This window comes from Wallemia mellicola (genome assembly GCF_000263375.1).
Source record: "Wallemia mellicola CBS 633.66 unplaced genomic scaffold WALSEscaffold_14, whole genome shotgun sequence".
NCBI lineage: Eukaryota > Fungi > Basidiomycota > Wallemiomycetes > Wallemiales > Wallemiaceae > Wallemia > Wallemia mellicola.
In genome coordinates this window covers 79178-96047 of record NW_006531971.1, presented here as the reverse complement: position 1 = coordinate 96047, position 16870 = coordinate 79178, and the positions used below count along the sequence as shown (strand labels likewise).

The following is a 16870-nucleotide window of genomic DNA, read 5'->3' as shown; positions in this document are numbered from 1 at the left end:
CTCCATTTCATCGAATTATTCTTAACTAATAGAATATATTGTGAATACAACAGCGTAGAATAACAATAATAAGCAGTAAATTGTAGTAAGCAAGTTGAATAATTGAGGAGTGTAGTGAATGATGGATGTCTTACGAGATTCCTTAATCTCTTTCGTGATAATTGACATCGTATGATTGATATACAGAATGTTTGCGAGGGAAAGGAGAGAAGCCAGTAGCTAGGCTTGTATAGTTAATATGAATAATACTGTATGCTCATTTAAAGCTCAACTTCATCTGAGTAGCTACGTTCATGAGGTAAAAGACCTTCATCCGGCCTTATTGCTAGAGCTATTGGACCGCCATTGCTAACATCAACGCTGGCTTGTCTGATTGAGTGAGATTTCTTATGTTTGGTTGTAGTTGGTGAAGCCACAATGTAGCCAGTTAGTTGTCTAGTGTTTGATGAAGGTGGTGGTGGAACTAATACGATTGAAGGTCTAGGTCTCAATTTGCGTTGCTTTAATTGACATTGCCTAATATAGATGTGTGTAGATGCAAGTAAATAGATCTTTGCCAGCTTTAGTCACGTTTAAATACCATAACTCGTAACATACCTTAAAAATGATAATGATGAGCATCAATCCGATGAATCTATAAACAGATGATTTCCAGATTTCCCAGCAATTGTTACTTTCAAGTCTGGTAGGCGAGTCACAGACAAAATCCTTCATGGATGATGTTAGCCCCACTGGACCCACAACGAATGTAACTAGGAATGATAGTATAACGTCTATAGCGTGCATTAATCTGAAAAGCTTCAGATTCCGTATATTCTCCTATGCAAGATTATTAATTTAATTTCGGGTGAGTATATCAGCTCACCTTGACAACACCCCAGATGCCGAAAGAAGATCCTACTACCATTGTGATAGCATACCATATAGAAACTATCAGTATCCTAGCCCCGAACCTTGCTTGAGCGTCGGCGCTATCTAAGATGTTCGATGGCTGGTGGCTATTTGAGGGTGAAGTAGTGCAGTGAGGACAGGATAATGTGAGTAGATTGAAAGCAGCGTATGCCGATGCTGCGTATGTCAAGAATGTAGTAGTGGAGTATATAAGTGTAGACGTTCTTCAAATTTAGTCAGCAAATTGTAGGTTATCCACAGATTTTCTATACGCACCTAACAGTTATTAGACCACAGAAAGCATGGTGCGACTTCCTAGTTAGCATTTCGATTTTTCGTTTCGTAAGACAATGACGGTTGAGACTGACGTACGACGGACGTTCTCGATTCGGTAAAGATATTTATTAAAACAATTTAATACACTGCGCTAGCCGCGATTAAACTAAAAAGGAAGGTAAATATTTGAATACCGAATTTATTGCAGCCAGAGCTGTTGGAGCCTGCTTCGTCCGTAGCTTCAGGGGCTGCGTTTGACGTAGTGGGCGAATCACCATAGCTTGTTGCTGCAAGGTTATTAATAGTAGGAGGTGCTTTGAATGTCTTCATATCAACTGGTGCGCCTGGCGTCCATCCCGGGTTCAGAGCGATAGTGAGACGGGTGATGCTGACGGAATAGTCAGGGGAAAAGAAAGTAACCAGTTACTACTCACATGATATTCTCTATCATAGCAGTCAAATCGTCTTCATTCTTTGACATATCCATCCAGCCGTTACCCCAGTTGAGTTGCTCAGATGTCATGTTGGCGTTCTTCATGATATCATCAGCATTCTTCATGATAATGGTATTCTTGGAATCCTGTATAGTGTTAGCTGATTTTTACCCTGTTGGTACGATGTACCTTCTCCCATTTACCCATAGCATCGCCAACGTTTGACAAATTGGTTGGAGCCATTGGTGGATTGATAATACCGTACATACCAGATGTACAATGCTGTTACGTCTATTAGATAGCTCTTTTGGTGGTGAATACCCTACATTACCAACTGGACAATAGTAAAACATGGGATCTGTCGTATCTACCGTCGTTTCAAATGTAGCAGACGAATTCTGTACAGGTGATTTGAAAGGCTTGTCCATTGTAGCATTACATATGCCCGTCATTGATGACTTGGTGACGCCGTGGTTGTTAGCCATCCAAGTAAACTGGATTTTATCGCCAACGTTAGCTTGCATAGCAAATGGTACGAAACGTAGAACACCCTGAGAAGGTGCGACGATGATGTGCTTTGTAGTTTGACTCGGTGCGGTGCTATTCTTACCATTGTCGTTGCCATAGCCGTCGGTATTCTCAACAGAGCCTTTGTCCCAATTTGTGTTACATTCTGAGTAAGTTAGAGCTTACACAGATAGATTCTTCTATTACTCACGCTGCACACATTGGTCATATCCAGAACCAGCTCGTACGCTCGCAGGCGCCCTATAGTTTGTTAGTGAGTGTATTATGTGAGTACTACGCTCTCACGGTGCCGCATTGTAGTCGTACTGAGGAGACCTAGCGACATTCAATGGTACAAACGAGGCAGATGCCAACGCTGTGATGCTAGCGACTGTGACAATTAGTTTGAATTGCATATCTCTTCCAGAGAGAAATTGCGAGACTATTGCGAATGTGCAAGATCTCCCAAGCCTAGAAGTTGGTCATGTACGCAATGAAAATTTTGATAGCGACGGCTGAAGTACAAGAGATAGAACAAAAGTAAAGAATACATAAAACCCTGTAGACAAATACTACTAACATATTTTAAGCATCTCTGAAAATATTTGCACAGTAGAAGCTTATCTGAGACGTCACCATCGTTTCACCTGAACAGCCATGAACTCTCACGATGAACATGAACCACTGCTAAACGAAGATGAAATAGGAGACCAGCCACCTCCTAAGCGCATCTCAAAGTTAAATAAAATTCTTTTGGCCGTTATAATTGGTCTTATCATCTTATTAAGTGTTTCCGTAGGTGAGTAGACAAGCTGTCGATAAGGAATCCACTAATAGAATAGGATTATTTGCGGGCGCAGAGGTAAACTACAAAAAAGCTCAAAATGCTAAAGAAACTATCACCGTCACGCAATCTTACACTCCAAAACCTACACAATCTCCAGTGAGTATGCATACATACCAAATTATAATCTGATAGAAGCATAAGGGATATAACCTTTGTACAACTCAATCTTGCGTAAATGCTGCTTCTGAAATTATGGATTCCATCGATGATAGCGTCGACCCTTGCGATTCATTTTACGAGTACGCAAATGGTGGATGGCTTGAAACCCACCCAATTCCACCATCAAAAGGCGTTCGTAGTATCTTTGAAGATGTTGGTAACAAAAATACTGTAGGTTTGTGTCAATGTTTTCAAGTCATATCTGACGACATCTAGGAAATCGTAAAATCAATAATTCTAGCTAACGTTGGAACTGAGGAATACTCACCTGCTGATAAGGCTAACATGAGAACTATCAAGACGCTCTACGATTCATGCACTAACACAAAAGCTCAAGACAAGAAAGGCGCAGAACCACTCCTTCACCTTACAGACGAACTGATTTCAATTTTCAACAAAAGATACATCAATCAAAAGGAGAGTCGTCAATCCATCCTCACGCAAGCTGCAGCGTACCTCCAATCGAAGAACATCGGCGCCTTGTTTTCATTTTCACTTGATGGTGACGTAGGCAAGGATCCAAGCAAACAAGTTATGTGGTTATCACAAGATGATGCTTTGTCACTTCCTGATAAGGATTACTACGAGGATGAAAAGAATGTCAAGTTCATCGCTGAAATTACACAAGAAATCTTGAAGGCTGTACACGAGAGGAAAGACAGCAAACACCACAAGATCCCCAAGAATTCTTACCGCAAACTCTCAAGGGAAATTGCCAGATTTGAGCAATATCTTGCAAGGATTTCATGGAACCAAGTTGATTCAGCAAACCCTATCAAGACGTACAATCCAAAGAACTTGACTGAGCTCAGTGAAACTGCCCCATACATTGACTGGCCACAATATTTTGCTCTTTTGAACCACAACAGCGAGGTAGTTGAACCAGTCATTGTCCAAAATCCAGGCTACTTTGAGGCGCTTGACAAGTAAGTTGAATGTTTGATATAATATGACTTCTAACATCTATAAAGTGTTCTTAGTGTTGATGAGAAGACCCTTGAAGGCTACTTCATACTCAAGCTTGTACTTAATCTTGGTTCGACACTTAGTCCAAAGACACACATTGGCAAAACTGTCAACAGATTCAACGCACTCATAAGCGGTACTAATCCAAAAGCTGAGAAAGACATCGAGCTTGATTGCTTGGAAGCAGTTGTCGACCAAGTCGGTTTCTTGGCTGGTAGGCCTTTCGTCTTGGAAGCATTCCCAGGCGAAAGCAAGTCAAAGTTTGAAAACATCGTTGACGGCATTATTGATTCATTCATTCATCGCTTACCAAATCTCGGGTGGCTTGATGACAAGACGGTCAAAGCAGCCACCAATAAAGCAAACGTTATACACAAGAACAAAAAAATTGGATACCCAACCTCACATCCAAATACTTTAGACCCTGAAGATCTTGCTAATTACTATAGTATCAATAATATCCTTGAAGATGACTGGTTTGGCAACACCCTTAGGTCACAGGAAGCAGAAGCTGTCAGGATGTTCAACAAGGCAGGTAAAAAAGCAGAAGGTGAATGGGATATGATACCAACCGAAGTCAACGCCTACTATCAACCATCTAAGAACGAGATCGTCTTCCCAGCTGGTATCCTTCAACCACCATTCTTCAAGGCTGATTGGCCACAAGTGCTCAATTATGGATCGGCAGGTAGTGTTGCAGCTCATGAGCTTTGTCACGCATTTGACCATGTTGGTCGACAATACGAAGCTGACGGTAGACTCATTTTTGATGGCTCATGGTGGAGCAATGAAACAGTACAAGCATTCATAGAACGCGCTGAATGTATTGTCAACCAATACAACAACTTCACTATGCCAGGACCAAGAGGACAAGAGCTTAATGTCAATGGTCGTTTCGTTGTAGGTGAAGCTATTGGTGATCTTGGATTGGTTCAAGCATATAACGCATGGAAGAATGCAGAAGCGGAAGAAAAGTCACTGAGATTGCCTGGTGTTGACTTCACGGATGAACAACTCTTCTTCATTTCCTTTGCTAGAGGATGGGCTCGTAGTACTCGTTTAGAAGAAAATCTTAAGCGTATCAAGACCGACCCACACGCACCTCCTAAGTGAGTTATACTTGGTTGCTTGAATAAATCTAACACAACACGTAGATGGAGAGTCGACGGTACTCTTCGCAATACACCAGAATTCGCCAAAGCATTTGGTTGTAAAAAGGGCAGTTTAATGAACCCTCCAGACTCAGAACAATGTCGCATGTGGTAATGATTTTTGTAAGATAAAATGCATTATGGAAACGTTTTTATATCACTCATACGTCTGACGTAATCCGAATGAATGGATAAGATGCTTTTTTTGTTTTCTTGAATTGTAACAATCAAAAATGATTATTGCGTTTAACTGTGGTAGCTCAAGTATTAAGTTTAAGCTCTTCGATAAGGATCTCAATACCCTTGCTTCTGGTGCTGCAAAGAACATTGGCGAAGATCCAACTATCAACATCAGTGGAGCAGCTAGTGTTAACGAAACTATTAGCAAGGATACAGCATATAACGATATATTCAAGGCACTTTTGGATAAGATATTCAAAGCGTTGAATATCAAAGAGGATGACATCACAGCAACTTCACATAGAGTAGTTCACGGGGGTAACATCGACAAACCAGTTGTAGTTACCAGTGACCATTCTGAGAAGCTTAAAGAAATTGATAAAATTAGTGCATTTGCACCATTACATAATGGATCGGCGCTTATGTCACTCGAAGCGGTTTTAGAACAACTTCCTAACACCCCAGCTGTTATTGTATTCGACACTCTCTTTCATCATACTCTCCCTCAAGCAGTACGTCAATATGCGATTGGGAAACCGGATCATGAGCCACGCATTCCACTGCAGAAGTACGGAGCGCATGGCTTATCATACCAGAGTATTCTTAAGATTGTAGCTTCAAAGTTAGGCAAGAAGGAGAACGAAACTAGTATCGTCGTAGCCCATTTGGGTAGTGGTGGAAGTGCATGTGCTATCAAGAATGGTAAAAGCGTTGATACAACTATGGGTCTCACTCCATTAGAGGGTGTGTAAAACGATTATAAAGAAATAATTATGATAGCTAATATTTTTAGGTTTGCCGGGTGGAAGTCGCACAGGGTCTATTGATCCGACATTGATTTTCCATTTAGTCCGCGATGTAGCCGAGACACTAGATGTAAATGGTATGCGCGTTTCAAGAGGAGAGTACATAATGAATAAACAGGGTGGATTCGTCGGTTTATGCGGTACATCGAACTTTGGGAAAATTTTAGATGAAATTCCACCAGCAGATCACGAATGTTGGAAACCATGGTATGAGGGTGATATGCCAAACAAATACGCTCTTGCATACGCACTGTATTTGGACAGGCTTACTCAATACCTTCTTTCATATCTACAAAAGCTCTCGCACGGCCAAGATCCAAAGAATGCTATTGATGCATTGGTATTCAGCGGTGGAATTGGAGAGAAATCAGTACGTCTTAGGAAGGATGTCGTAGATAGACTTAGCGTGTTTGGTGTCTCAGTCGTTGACTCGCTTAACAATCAAGCGAGTGAGCAGGAAGACGAAGGGGCATTTGCATTGAGCAATGACATTTCGAAAATCCCAGCGTATGTTTGTTGGACTGATGAGGAGGGCGAAGCTGCAAGACAAGCTAAATCCACGCTCAATGTTTAAATCAAATGATTTGTAATTATTAACTCATTTTAAAATGAATAAATTTCTACGTAATTCAGTATTCTTTGCTATATCCTAACCGTATGCGTTATGTAATCGTTTATTTTCAGAGATCGCACATGACGTCATCAGAGTTACACCCCATTGGATAAGTAAACGCGGACGTTAACTCTTCTTTAAACACCATGACGAACCACCCAATAGTTGACGCACAAGGTAGAGGTGAAGAGCCTCGTCCATCGCAGCTGCCAAAGGAACTTTCCAAGCTGGCCGTTGATTTAAACATAAAACAAGTCTTTGAAAATGAAGACAAGTGGAATTTGAATGGCTTGCTGGCATTTCAAAGAGCGTACGTTCTGGAATATACCCCTTGCTTGTCGCTAATGTGTTCATAGTGCAAACTTCATCGCAACATCTATGATTTTCTTGAAGAGTAACACACTACTCTCTCGCAAACTTTCGAAAGACGACATAAAGCCACGCCTTCTTGGTCATTTTGGTACATGTCCAGGCTTAAACTTAGCCTATGCTCACACTAATGCACTCATCAAGCGTCGTGAGAAAGAAGGAATTGATTTGAAGTCGATTTTCGTCACTGGTCCTGGACACGGTGCACCAGCAGTCCTTGCTAGTTTATACCTTGAAGGCTCAATAACAAGCTTCTACCCAGAGTATCCTATTAATAAAGATGGTTTTGAGGCCTTTGCTCGTTGCTTTTCTTTCCCAGGTGGTACATTCCCATCACATGTTTCAGCTCATGTTCCTGGTAGCATCCACGAAGGTGGTGAACTTGGATACGCACTTGCGGTATCATACGGTGCCATCATGGATAAACCAGACATGATTGCTGTTTGTGTAATTGGTGATGGTGAATCTGAGACAGGTCCTACTGCAGCTTCATTACACGCACATAAATTTATTGATCCAGCTGAATCAGGTGCTGTTTTACCAATTCTTCATGTAAATGGCTACAAAATTAGTGAACGTACTATACCAGGTACGGCTGATGATCTTGAACTTGTTTCGCTTTACTCTGGTTACGGTTATCAAGTCCGCTTCGTTGAGTATGGTCCATTAGCTAGTACTGTCGAGGAGCATGTCGAAAAAGACCGCAATGTTAACGCTAATCTCGCAGTATCCATGGAATGGGCTTACGAGGAGATTCGTAAAATCCAACATGCGGCACGTTCAGGAAAGCCAATTGATAAACCACGTTGGCCATTAATTGTTATGAGAACGCCAAAAGGTTATACAGGACCACGGAAGATTCATGGTACTCCACTCGAAGGCTCTTTCAACTCTCATCAAGTACCACTTCCAAAATGTAAATCAGATGATGACGAGTTTGCTGCACTTGAATCGTGGCTTAAGTCATACCATCCAGATGAGATCTTTAACATCGATGCAGAAAAGGAGGATTTCTTTGAGAAGAGTGCGTTGTCAATCATTCCATCAAAGAATACCCTTAGGTTAGGTCAAGTTAAGGAAACTTATGACGCATATCAACCACTCAATGTACCAAATTGGATTGATCACGCTAAAGAAAAAGGTGGAACCTACTCTCCTATGGTTATCACCGGTGAATTCCTCGCTGATGTTGTCAAGAAGAATCCTCAAACCTTTAGAATTTTCAGCCCAGATGAACTTGAATCAAATAAACTTCACAAAGTTCTTGATGTTACTGGAAGAAATCTCCAGTGGGATCCTGAAACTGCACACAAGGGTGGACGCGTTATTGAAATGCTCTCTGAACATACACTTCAAGGTTTCTTGCAAGGCTACACCTTGACCGGTAGAACTGGTCTTTTCCCTTCATACGAAGCATTCTTGGGTATAGCTAGCACGATGATGACCCAGTACAGCAAGCTTATCAAGATGTGTAGAGAAACAGACTGGAGAGGTGACGTTTCATCTTTGAACTACATCGCAACCAGTACCTTATGGCGCCAAGAACACAACGGTGAGTGTTTAGAACTATAAAAAGTGTTCGTCTAATAATTATACAGGTTATTCACACCAAGCACCTGGATTGATTTCAATTTTCCAAACATTCCCTGCGCACCTCTCAAGAATCTACTTCCCAATTGACGCGAACACATCACTTTCTTGCGTTGCTCATTGTCTTAGGTCCAAGAACTACCTTAACTTGGTGGGTATTGAACGATTGTGTTATAAAATTTCTAACGGGATTGTAGGTTGTTGGCAGTAAACAACCTGGACCTGTATTGATGTCACCAGAACAAGCTAATAGGCACTGCATTGCTGGAGCGAGTGTTTGGGATGAATACTCAACAGATGGTGGTGTTGATCCAGAAGTAGTACTGGTCGGTATTGGTGCTGAAGTCACATTTGAAGTTTTAGCGGCATCCGTCCTACTCAGGAACTCCGGTGTAAGGGTCAGGGTAATCAATGTTTACGATTTAATGATATTGGCTGGTAAGAAGGAAAGTCACCCACACGCTCTCGATGAAGCAGCTTTCAATAGTTTGTTCACGAAAGACAAACCAGTTCTGATTAGCTATCACGGTTATGCATTGCAAATTTCTTCCCTGCTATTCCAAAGAGAACACTCACTCAATAGAGCACGCTTTAGTATCAATTCTTACGAAGAGAACGGTACTACTACTACACCATGGCTCATGCTTTGGTGGAACAACTGTGCTAGATTCCAAGTAGCAGATCGTGCAATTAAGCAAGTAGCTGCCTACAGCCCTCAATCTAAGGCCAGCTCAATTGCACACCTCGAAGGTACGAACTGGTTACACGAAGGTAGGAACATGGAGAAATACGCGAATGAAACTGGTGCAGATCATGAATCACTTGGTAAACTACCAGAACTAAATTAAAGTTTAATTAATTTCATGTATTTTATATTTTACGTTTTACATTTTTCGATGAGGTAATGATTTGCATGCGGTGCAATGTAATCCAATTTGGAGGACTGCGTATGTGAGGAATCCGCAATAAAAATTGTTTTTTTCTTGGGTTAAGAGAAAAAGGTTTAAAATCACATACTGGAACGCGTTCACGCTTAAACTAACGCGTTCATATTCGTATTCGTTCCAATCCGAAAGAAAAAAAGTTGTGCGAAAGCCATCAAAAAGATTGATGTAAGAGTAATAAAATAGAGCTTTTTGTTTATTTATCAAATTTTTATTATTTATTGTTTTTTTATTTGGATTTTTCCGTTTTATTCCCGCAGCACTAGTTCGATTTGAGGACTAGATTGGCTCGTCATATCTTCTTCTTAAACGACATAGTCGAAATAATAAAAAGTGAGTAAAAGTTATAAATCAAAGAATATACTAACATATAATAGATAAATGTCATTAAACACTGTATCAGTAAAGCGTCAGCCATCATCAACCGTTCGTCGACTTACTGTTGGATTATACGCAGTCAATCTAACTAGTCATCTTTCTAGGACTTCAAGTCAGCTACTACAAACGTTTCATCACGTTCTATGAGACAAGAATTGGACAAATTGGTTGATGTAGGTTAAACCAAAATATAACTGCAATTTCTAACGCGTGAATAAAGGGCGTTGAAGACCCACAAACGAAAAAGGTTAGATTACTTTAAGTTTTAAGTACTTTCATTTACGCGTTTCCTAGCAATTTAAGGCTGAAATGGATGGTTTCTACAACCTTTTCAACCGTTACCTCGATGAAAAGGCAAGAGGTGAAAAGATGTGAGTGTCTTACTATTTAAAGCTGTCAATGCTCACAATAAACAGCCAATGGGATAAAATTAAGCCACCAGCAGCTGAACAAGTTAGACCATATGCAGACCTTCCAAAAGCTACTGACCATTCCATCCTCGACAAGTTAGCTGTCTTGAAATTGAATGGTGGTTTGGGTACAACTATGGGTTGCGTCGGTCCAAAGTCCATCATTGAAGTTAGAGACGGTATGACATTCCTTGACTTGTCTGTTAGACAAATAGAACATCTCAACTCCGCCTACGGTGTTAACGTTCCATTCATTCTTATGAACTCATTCAACACCCACGAAGACACAAAGCGTCTCATTCAAAAGTATGAAGATCACAACATTCAAATTCTCACTTTCAACCAATCACGTTACCCAAGATTCGGTAGAGAAAGCTTACTCCCAACTGCAGACTCTTTCGACTCCCAAAAGGACAACTGGTACCCACCAGGACACGGTGACATCTTCGAAGCACTTTACAACTCTGGTTTACTCGATGAGCTCATCAAGGCAGGTAAAGAATACATTTTCGTTTCAAACGTAGACAACTTGGGTGCAGTTGTTGACCTTAACATCTACCAACACATGATTGAATCAAAAGCTGAATACTTTATGGAAGTTACAGACAAGACAAAGGCTGATGTCAAGGGTGGTACCATCATTGATTATGAAGGTCAAGCACGTTTATTGGAAGTTGCTCAAGTTCCAAAAGAACATGTTGAAGAATTCAAGTCAATTAGCAAGTTTAAGATTTTCAACACTAACAACTTGTGGATGAACCTTAAGGCCATCAAGAGAGTAGTTGAGGAGAGACAATTGAGTTTGGAAGTTATTATTAACAACAAGGCACTTGACAATGGTACACCAGTTATTCAACTTGAAACCGCTGTTGGTGCTGCTATCAAACACTTCAAGGGTGCTGCAGGTATCAACGTACCAAGATCACGTTTCTTGCCAGTCAAGTCATGCTCAGATTTATTATTAATTACATCAGATTTATACAGTTTAGAACACGGAGTTTTGGTTCGTAACCCAAAGAGAATTTTCGACACAACACCTGTCATTAAATTAGGTGACACATTCAAAAAGGTTGCTAACTTCCAAGGAAGGTTCAAGTCAATTCCAAACATCCTCGAATTGGATCACTTGACAGTTTCAGGTGATGTTGTTTTCGGTAAAAATGTCGTACTCAAGGGTTCAGTTATTATTGTTGCAAATGAAGGTAACAAGATTATTTTACCAGATAACTCTGTTATTGAGAATAAGTTGGTTACTGGTAACCTTGCAATCATCGATCACTAGATTGCTTCATTCTTTTTTGAGTTTACTATTAATTAATTATTATTATTCCCATAATCTCAAACATAAATTTAGCTCTCATTTATATAGTTTTTTTAATCCATTATCAATTTGCATTTATGTGCATAGAGGTTTAGAATTCGTATAATTCTGGTTTATCAGATTGAAAAGCAACCCTACGTGGGCCCTTCTTTTTAGTTGATGGTGGAGGTGTTTCCTCATCGTTGTCGTTAGCAAACCTGACTGTCGAGCTCGTTGATTCAATTTCAACTTCATTGCCAGTATGATTATGACCTTCATGAAGGTTAGCTTTCTTTATTCTTTCTTGTGTTTCTTCTACGCTTATTGAAGAATTTGATGGTGTTGTCCTTCTTTCACCCTTACCGCCTTCAACATCAAGATGAAGTGTTTCGACAACGAGTTTACGCCTACGAAGCTTGAAAGCAAGGTTATTTTCACCTGCTATTAAACCACCACGAAGAAGTGAATGTCTATTTGATGGTGAATTCAGTGAATTCAATCTAGATGTCATTAATGGGTGAATTAAACCGTGATTTGGTGCGAATGCAGTTGCTCTGTGTGGTGCATCACTGAAGCTTTCTAGTGCGATGCATGAATCTAAAATATATAGTAATCTATTCAGTGTTTCTTTATCTATGTTATCGGAGTGTGTTGAAATATATGCTGCCGCATACTTTGTTGATCTGACTATTGATCTTAGTTTATAAATAAATTTGAAAAGTTCCTATAACTTTGTTAAATGTTTTGTTAGTTTAATGACTAATTTACTCACAACTTTGTCAGTTGCCTTATCGCCGTATTCCCAATTACCTAAATTACGTATAGCTATACGTAAAACAGAAGTTGGATTCTTATTATGGTCATCGCAAACATGCTTTATTTCTTGAATTAACTTATCGTAATCATTGACTTCAATTTCCTTAAGTAAGGACCTCTCTTTGGCTTTATTGATAGTTGATAAAGGTACATTTTGTGTTAAATCGAATGTACTAAGAAAGTCGCCATCGTTATAGTTCTGGTTTATTGAAGTTTCAAATCTTTTCATATTCTCATACCTCCATGCTATCTTTGATTCACCTCTACCTTCATTATGATCGAGTGCTGAATCCTCATTATCAGATTTTTCATTATCAGTTGATCCTGCAGATGTCCACATTGATTTGCTACCGTCTATACCGATAGATAATAACTTATGCGATGATTTCAAACCTTGTGAATAAAAGTAATTTAATAAAATGTCGCTATACGTTGAATGTGGATCAGTTTCAACTACTAAATTTATTGTATTCGTCCCAATACCTAGTCCACCTCTACCGCCTGCACTTCCGCCTAATAAATCATCAATTGCAGCGCTACCACTTGATAAATGTAATGAAGCATTAGAAGGTGATACTTTCGTACCCTTTATTTGCTGGCTCGTCGTTGGTTCTCTTCTTTTGAATGCTGACATTATCAAAGTTTAAACACAAGAGTGAATGTAGGGAAAAAAAGATAAATTATTTATTTACAGTTCAAGATTTATCAGATAAACCATCTGGGTGTGTCATCGATATTGAAGACAATGCGTTATCGGATAATCTTTGTGAAATACCATCTAATTGACCTTGTAAAACTAATGAAGGTAATTTTGAAGGTTCGGCTGGTAGCTTAAATTGACGTTGGATTTCACTTTCACTTAATGGAGCTAAGTTTTGTGATTGACGTTGTTGTTGAACTTTTTGAATATTTTGTTCAACTTTTGCCCTCTCTCTGAGTAAATGACGGTTAGCAAAAGCTAATTGAGATTGCTCATCCTTATATGCGTCTAATGATTCAACAAGATTGTCTATATTTGCTTGTAAAGGTGAATCTAAATCAAGTTGAAGGATTTTGGCTGAGTTTTTGCTCAATACTGTTGAATCAGTTGGGGTTTTTGGTGTAGATAATGATTCTAAGTATGCTTTTGTTAAAGATGAAGATTTTAATTCTATTGGGTACTCTTGTAAGATGTCGCTGAATGTTAATTGATTTTCGATGATACTACGAGATGTGCGTTAGAAGAATGGTGATAGAAGAAAAGAAGACTCACCCCTTTTCAGAGAATTGATTGGTACGCAAAGCTTGTATGAAGTTCTCTTGTATCTTGTATGCTCTCAAGTTGAGGTTACCCTTGCTAGCTGATGAAGTATCGTAAAGTAAAACGAATCCCTTGTTTTTACCAAGTGCAGATAACAAAGGTGCGTAAGATAATAAAATTTCGTTGATTGTTGCGCCAAATTCGATCGCGATGTAAATGCCAACTGGCTGATCATCCAAGTCGACATCTGAAAGGTTTCTACACATTTTGCTGTTATATTGATTTCTCAAAATCTTAGACTTTCTCTCATCCTCATCTGGGTTACCAGTATTGATTAAAGGTGTATAAGATTGGAAAACATTGGTTACTTGCAAAACGGATAAGATGTCTAAACCTAAGCAAATACCAGTAGCGTTCTTATTCTCTGAAGAGTGTTTCGCTATTTTAGATAAAGCTAATGCGTCAACTTCAATCTTTTCAACTGGAGAAGGATCTTGTACGGCATCTTTTAAATAAGAAGGTAAATTTATACGTTGATCTTGTGAATTCTGTAGCGCTTGTGCGTTTTGTGAGGCTTGTTTAGCTGCTAATCTAGAGGCTAAAGAAGTTGACATTATTTTTTACGTCCTCGTCGTTTACTTCGAAGAGCAAAAATGGTTGAACTGTCAAAAGATGAGTACGATTTAGAGCAAATTAGGTGAGCAGTCTGTTAGACTCTTTATTCTTTATCTTATTCATACAACAAGATTAATGGAAGAGAGATGTATACTTTTAGATGAGAATGATAACGTTATGGGCGATGTATCAAAAAAGGACTGTCATCTTATGGATAATATCAATAAAGGAATGCTGCATAGAGCATTCTCTACTTTCCTGTTTAGACCATCCGATGGTAGATTACTCCTCCAAAAGAGATCAAAGGAGAAGATTACTTTCCCAGATTTATGGACAAACACCTGCTGCAGTCACCCATTAGCTATTAAGTCAGAATTAGACGGTATACCAGGTGCAAAGAACGCGGCAATTAGAAAGTTAGAGCATGAATTAGGTATAAAAGGTTTAAAACCTGATCAATTCGATTATTTAACTAGAATACATTATTTAGCTCCATCTGATAGCTTATGGGGTGAACACGAAATAGACTATATCTTATTCATCAAGGCGGATGTTGAATTGGATATCAACCCAAATGAAATTTCTGAATCTAGATACGTCAATCAACAGGAGTTGAAGGATATGATGAACGATAAGGACCAGTATAAGTTGACGCCTTGGTTCGAGTTAATTGGAGATGAGTTGTTGTTTAAATGGTGGGATCAATTGCTCAAGGGAGAGAAACTCGTTCAAGATGACAAGTTATATAGAATGATTTAAGTAATTAGTTATATCATCATTTAATACCTTTGTTTGCTCTATTGTCTTCATATATTCATCGTTAAAATTTTCGGTTAAGATGTCTGTTGACTGGGGTAGATGGTCTATTAGTACTCGCAATTGATTGAATTGTTTTAATAAATCGACTGATAGTTCAACTAGATTGCTATCGACATCATTTGAGCCGACGTTTGAAGTTGCAGATAAAGCACCAATAGACTTGAACTTTGATTGCTTTAAAATGAAATTAAAAGTAGAATACATTATTATAATCAAGTTCTCAACCTTTATTTGTATTTGCGTCAGTCTATCCATCTTCCTTGTCGACCTTGATGACCGTTTTACCACATCGAGCGTTTTATAACGCATCTAGGAATATAAAGAGTAATAGTAATAACAATTCAATAAAGTTAAATAGTTTGTTGAATTTGAACTCTAACATATACAACAACAACTGCAATCACGATGAAAACCAAGTTACAGCTACTAGTTTACACCCACAGCAGTCTATATCCACAGTCAGCTTACACTCTCTAAAACAACCTCCTATACACTTCAATAGCAACCCTTACAATAAGCAGCTCTCTCTAAAGAATTACAAGCTATCATCAGCCAACTTGCGCTTCTGCTGCTTTGGTAACCTACTGACTTCAAAAGATAATCCATCAGCCTTCATAGCTAGCGTTATTTTAATTTTAGGTCTACCCGCGATCTTTTTCGGACGTGTAGCCGTCGACTTATGGTTCACTTTATCTCCAGCAGTAGCCATAATAGCTGCATATCTCACTTTATTGGTTTGGTCTTCAATGATCAAAACCGCCTTTTCAGATCCTGGTATTCTACCAGTCAATATCGACCGAAATTCATTAGATACATTACCAAAGGATGTTACAATTAGAGATGGTTTAGTCAGAGTCAAGTATTGCGATATTTGTCAACTTGTAAGACCTCCAAGAGCAAGTCATTGTAGGTTGTGCAACAGCTGCATTGATGGCATTGACCACCATTGTTCTTTTTTGAATATCTGTATTGGTAGAAGGAACTACCCTTCGTTTTTGGTATTCTGTTTAGTTACAACTGTTACTCTCATTTATTACGCGGTATTTGCTGCTATACACATCTGGCAGTTGACTAAGAATACGAGAGTATCAGATGATCAATCGTTTAAACAATCACTACAACAAGATCCTGCATCCGCTGTCATCTTTTTGTTGTCAATCATCTTATTGATTCCAATCTCGCTACTCTTAGCCTACCACACTAGAGTGAGTTTCCTTTTTAATAGAAGACACCAACTGACGTACACTCAGCTCGTTATTATAAATAGCACAACTATAGAGCAACTCCGCTCAAAGGCTTTATCAAAAGCCCAAAAATCAGATACTGAAAACAGTCAGAACCCATTCACAACCGATTTAAATGGTTCGAATAGGTCAAACTTCAATCCATTCTCACATAAATCATACATATCAAACATTCTTTGGATGGTATTCAGGCCTGGTTCGAATTACTCATATGTCAACTTCAATAAACACGCTTATACAGATTCAAGGAAGCCGAATAGTGAGGCTAATTAATAGTTTTAATATTTTATAGATAACTACAATGTACTTTTAATT

General features: G+C 39.1%; 10 protein-coding genes across 10 annotated transcripts; 6 read left to right on the top strand and 4 right to left on the bottom strand.

The window, feature by feature from the left end:
- Positions 1–260: 260 nt before the first annotated feature.
- Positions 261–1217, bottom strand: WALSEDRAFT_64991 (hypothetical protein; the record flags this gene model as incomplete). The annotated part of the gene is made up of 5 exons (XM_006959029.1): positions 261–551; positions 598–708; positions 742–819; positions 866–1115; positions 1168–1217. 5 exons carry the CDS (start codon positions 1215–1217, stop codon positions 261–263), a joined length of 780 nt encoding a protein of 259 aa, XP_006959091.1.
- Positions 1218–1260: 43 nt separating this feature from the next.
- Positions 1261–2960, bottom strand: WALSEDRAFT_39300 (hypothetical protein). The gene is made up of 6 exons (XM_006959028.1): positions 2415–2960; positions 2320–2369; positions 1928–2274; positions 1791–1883; positions 1602–1747; positions 1261–1555 (listed from the first exon to the last, which is right to left on the bottom strand). The coding sequence occupies exons 1-6, from the start codon at positions 2522–2524 to the stop codon at positions 1306–1308; spliced, it is 996 nt and encodes a 331-aa protein (XP_006959090.1). The 5' UTR covers positions 2525–2960; the 3' UTR covers positions 1261–1305.
- WALSEDRAFT_64989 (zincin) lies at positions 2766–5346 on the top strand (the record flags this gene model as incomplete). Its single annotated transcript, XM_006959027.1, has 6 exons — positions 2766–2907; positions 2951–3051; positions 3097–3285; positions 3331–4040; positions 4086–5189; positions 5235–5346. The coding sequence occupies 6 exons, from the start codon at positions 2766–2768 to the stop codon at positions 5344–5346; spliced, it is 2358 nt and encodes a 785-aa protein (XP_006959089.1).
- Positions 5347–5464: 118 nt separating this feature from the next.
- Positions 5465–6838, top strand: WALSEDRAFT_54863 (acetate kinase; the record flags this gene model as incomplete). The annotated part of the gene is made up of 2 exons (XM_006959026.1): positions 5465–6155; positions 6205–6838. 2 exons carry the CDS (start codon positions 5465–5467, stop codon positions 6789–6791), a joined length of 1278 nt encoding a protein of 425 aa, XP_006959088.1. The 3' UTR covers positions 6792–6838.
- Positions 6839–6976: 138 nt separating this feature from the next.
- Positions 6977–9691, top strand: WALSEDRAFT_39296 (phosphoketolase; the record flags this gene model as incomplete). The annotated part of the gene is made up of 4 exons (XM_006959025.1): positions 6977–7140; positions 7187–8751; positions 8798–8940; positions 8987–9691. The coding sequence occupies 4 exons, from the start codon at positions 6977–6979 to the stop codon at positions 9635–9637; spliced, it is 2523 nt and encodes an 840-aa protein (XP_006959087.1). The 3' UTR covers positions 9638–9691.
- A 210-nt stretch (positions 9692–9901) lies between these two features.
- On the top strand, positions 9902–13276 carry WALSEDRAFT_60721 (UTP--glucose-1-phosphate uridylyltransferase). Its single transcript, XM_006959023.1, has 7 exons — positions 9902–10066; positions 10111–10159; positions 10216–10284; positions 10332–10358; positions 10406–10482; positions 10528–12545; positions 12594–13276. Exons 2-6 carry the CDS (start codon positions 10115–10117, stop codon positions 11801–11803), a joined length of 1494 nt encoding a protein of 497 aa, XP_006959085.1. The 5' UTR covers positions 9902–10066; positions 10111–10114; the 3' UTR covers positions 11804–12545; positions 12594–13276.
- Positions 10528–13271, bottom strand: WALSEDRAFT_69501 (PAXNEB-domain-containing protein; the record flags this gene model as incomplete). The annotated part of the gene is made up of 2 exons (XM_006959024.1): positions 10528–12545; positions 12594–13271. The coding sequence occupies 2 exons, from the start codon at positions 13269–13271 to the stop codon at positions 11934–11936; spliced, it is 1290 nt and encodes a 429-aa protein (XP_006959086.1). The 3' UTR covers positions 10528–11933.
- A 29-nt stretch (positions 13277–13305) lies between the features above and the next one.
- Positions 13306–14525, bottom strand: WALSEDRAFT_60719 (hypothetical protein). Its single transcript, XM_006959022.1, has 2 exons — positions 13890–14525; positions 13306–13840 (listed from the first exon to the last, which is right to left on the bottom strand). The coding sequence occupies exons 1-2, from the start codon at positions 14489–14491 to the stop codon at positions 13333–13335; spliced, it is 1110 nt and encodes a 369-aa protein (XP_006959084.1). The 5' UTR covers positions 14492–14525; the 3' UTR covers positions 13306–13332.
- On the top strand, positions 14508–15594 carry WALSEDRAFT_60718 (isopentenyl diphosphate isomerase). The gene is made up of 2 exons (XM_006959021.1): positions 14508–14574; positions 14624–15594. The coding sequence occupies exons 1-2, from the start codon at positions 14531–14533 to the stop codon at positions 15249–15251; spliced, it is 672 nt and encodes a 223-aa protein (XP_006959083.1). The 5' UTR covers positions 14508–14530; the 3' UTR covers positions 15252–15594.
- Positions 15584–16869, top strand: WALSEDRAFT_69498 (zf-DHHC-domain-containing protein; the record flags this gene model as incomplete). Its single annotated transcript, XM_006959020.1, has 2 exons — positions 15584–16516; positions 16562–16869. 2 exons carry the CDS (start codon positions 15584–15586, stop codon positions 16826–16828), a joined length of 1200 nt encoding a protein of 399 aa, XP_006959082.1. The 3' UTR covers positions 16829–16869.
- Between the last annotated feature and the right edge of the window lies 1 nt (position 16870).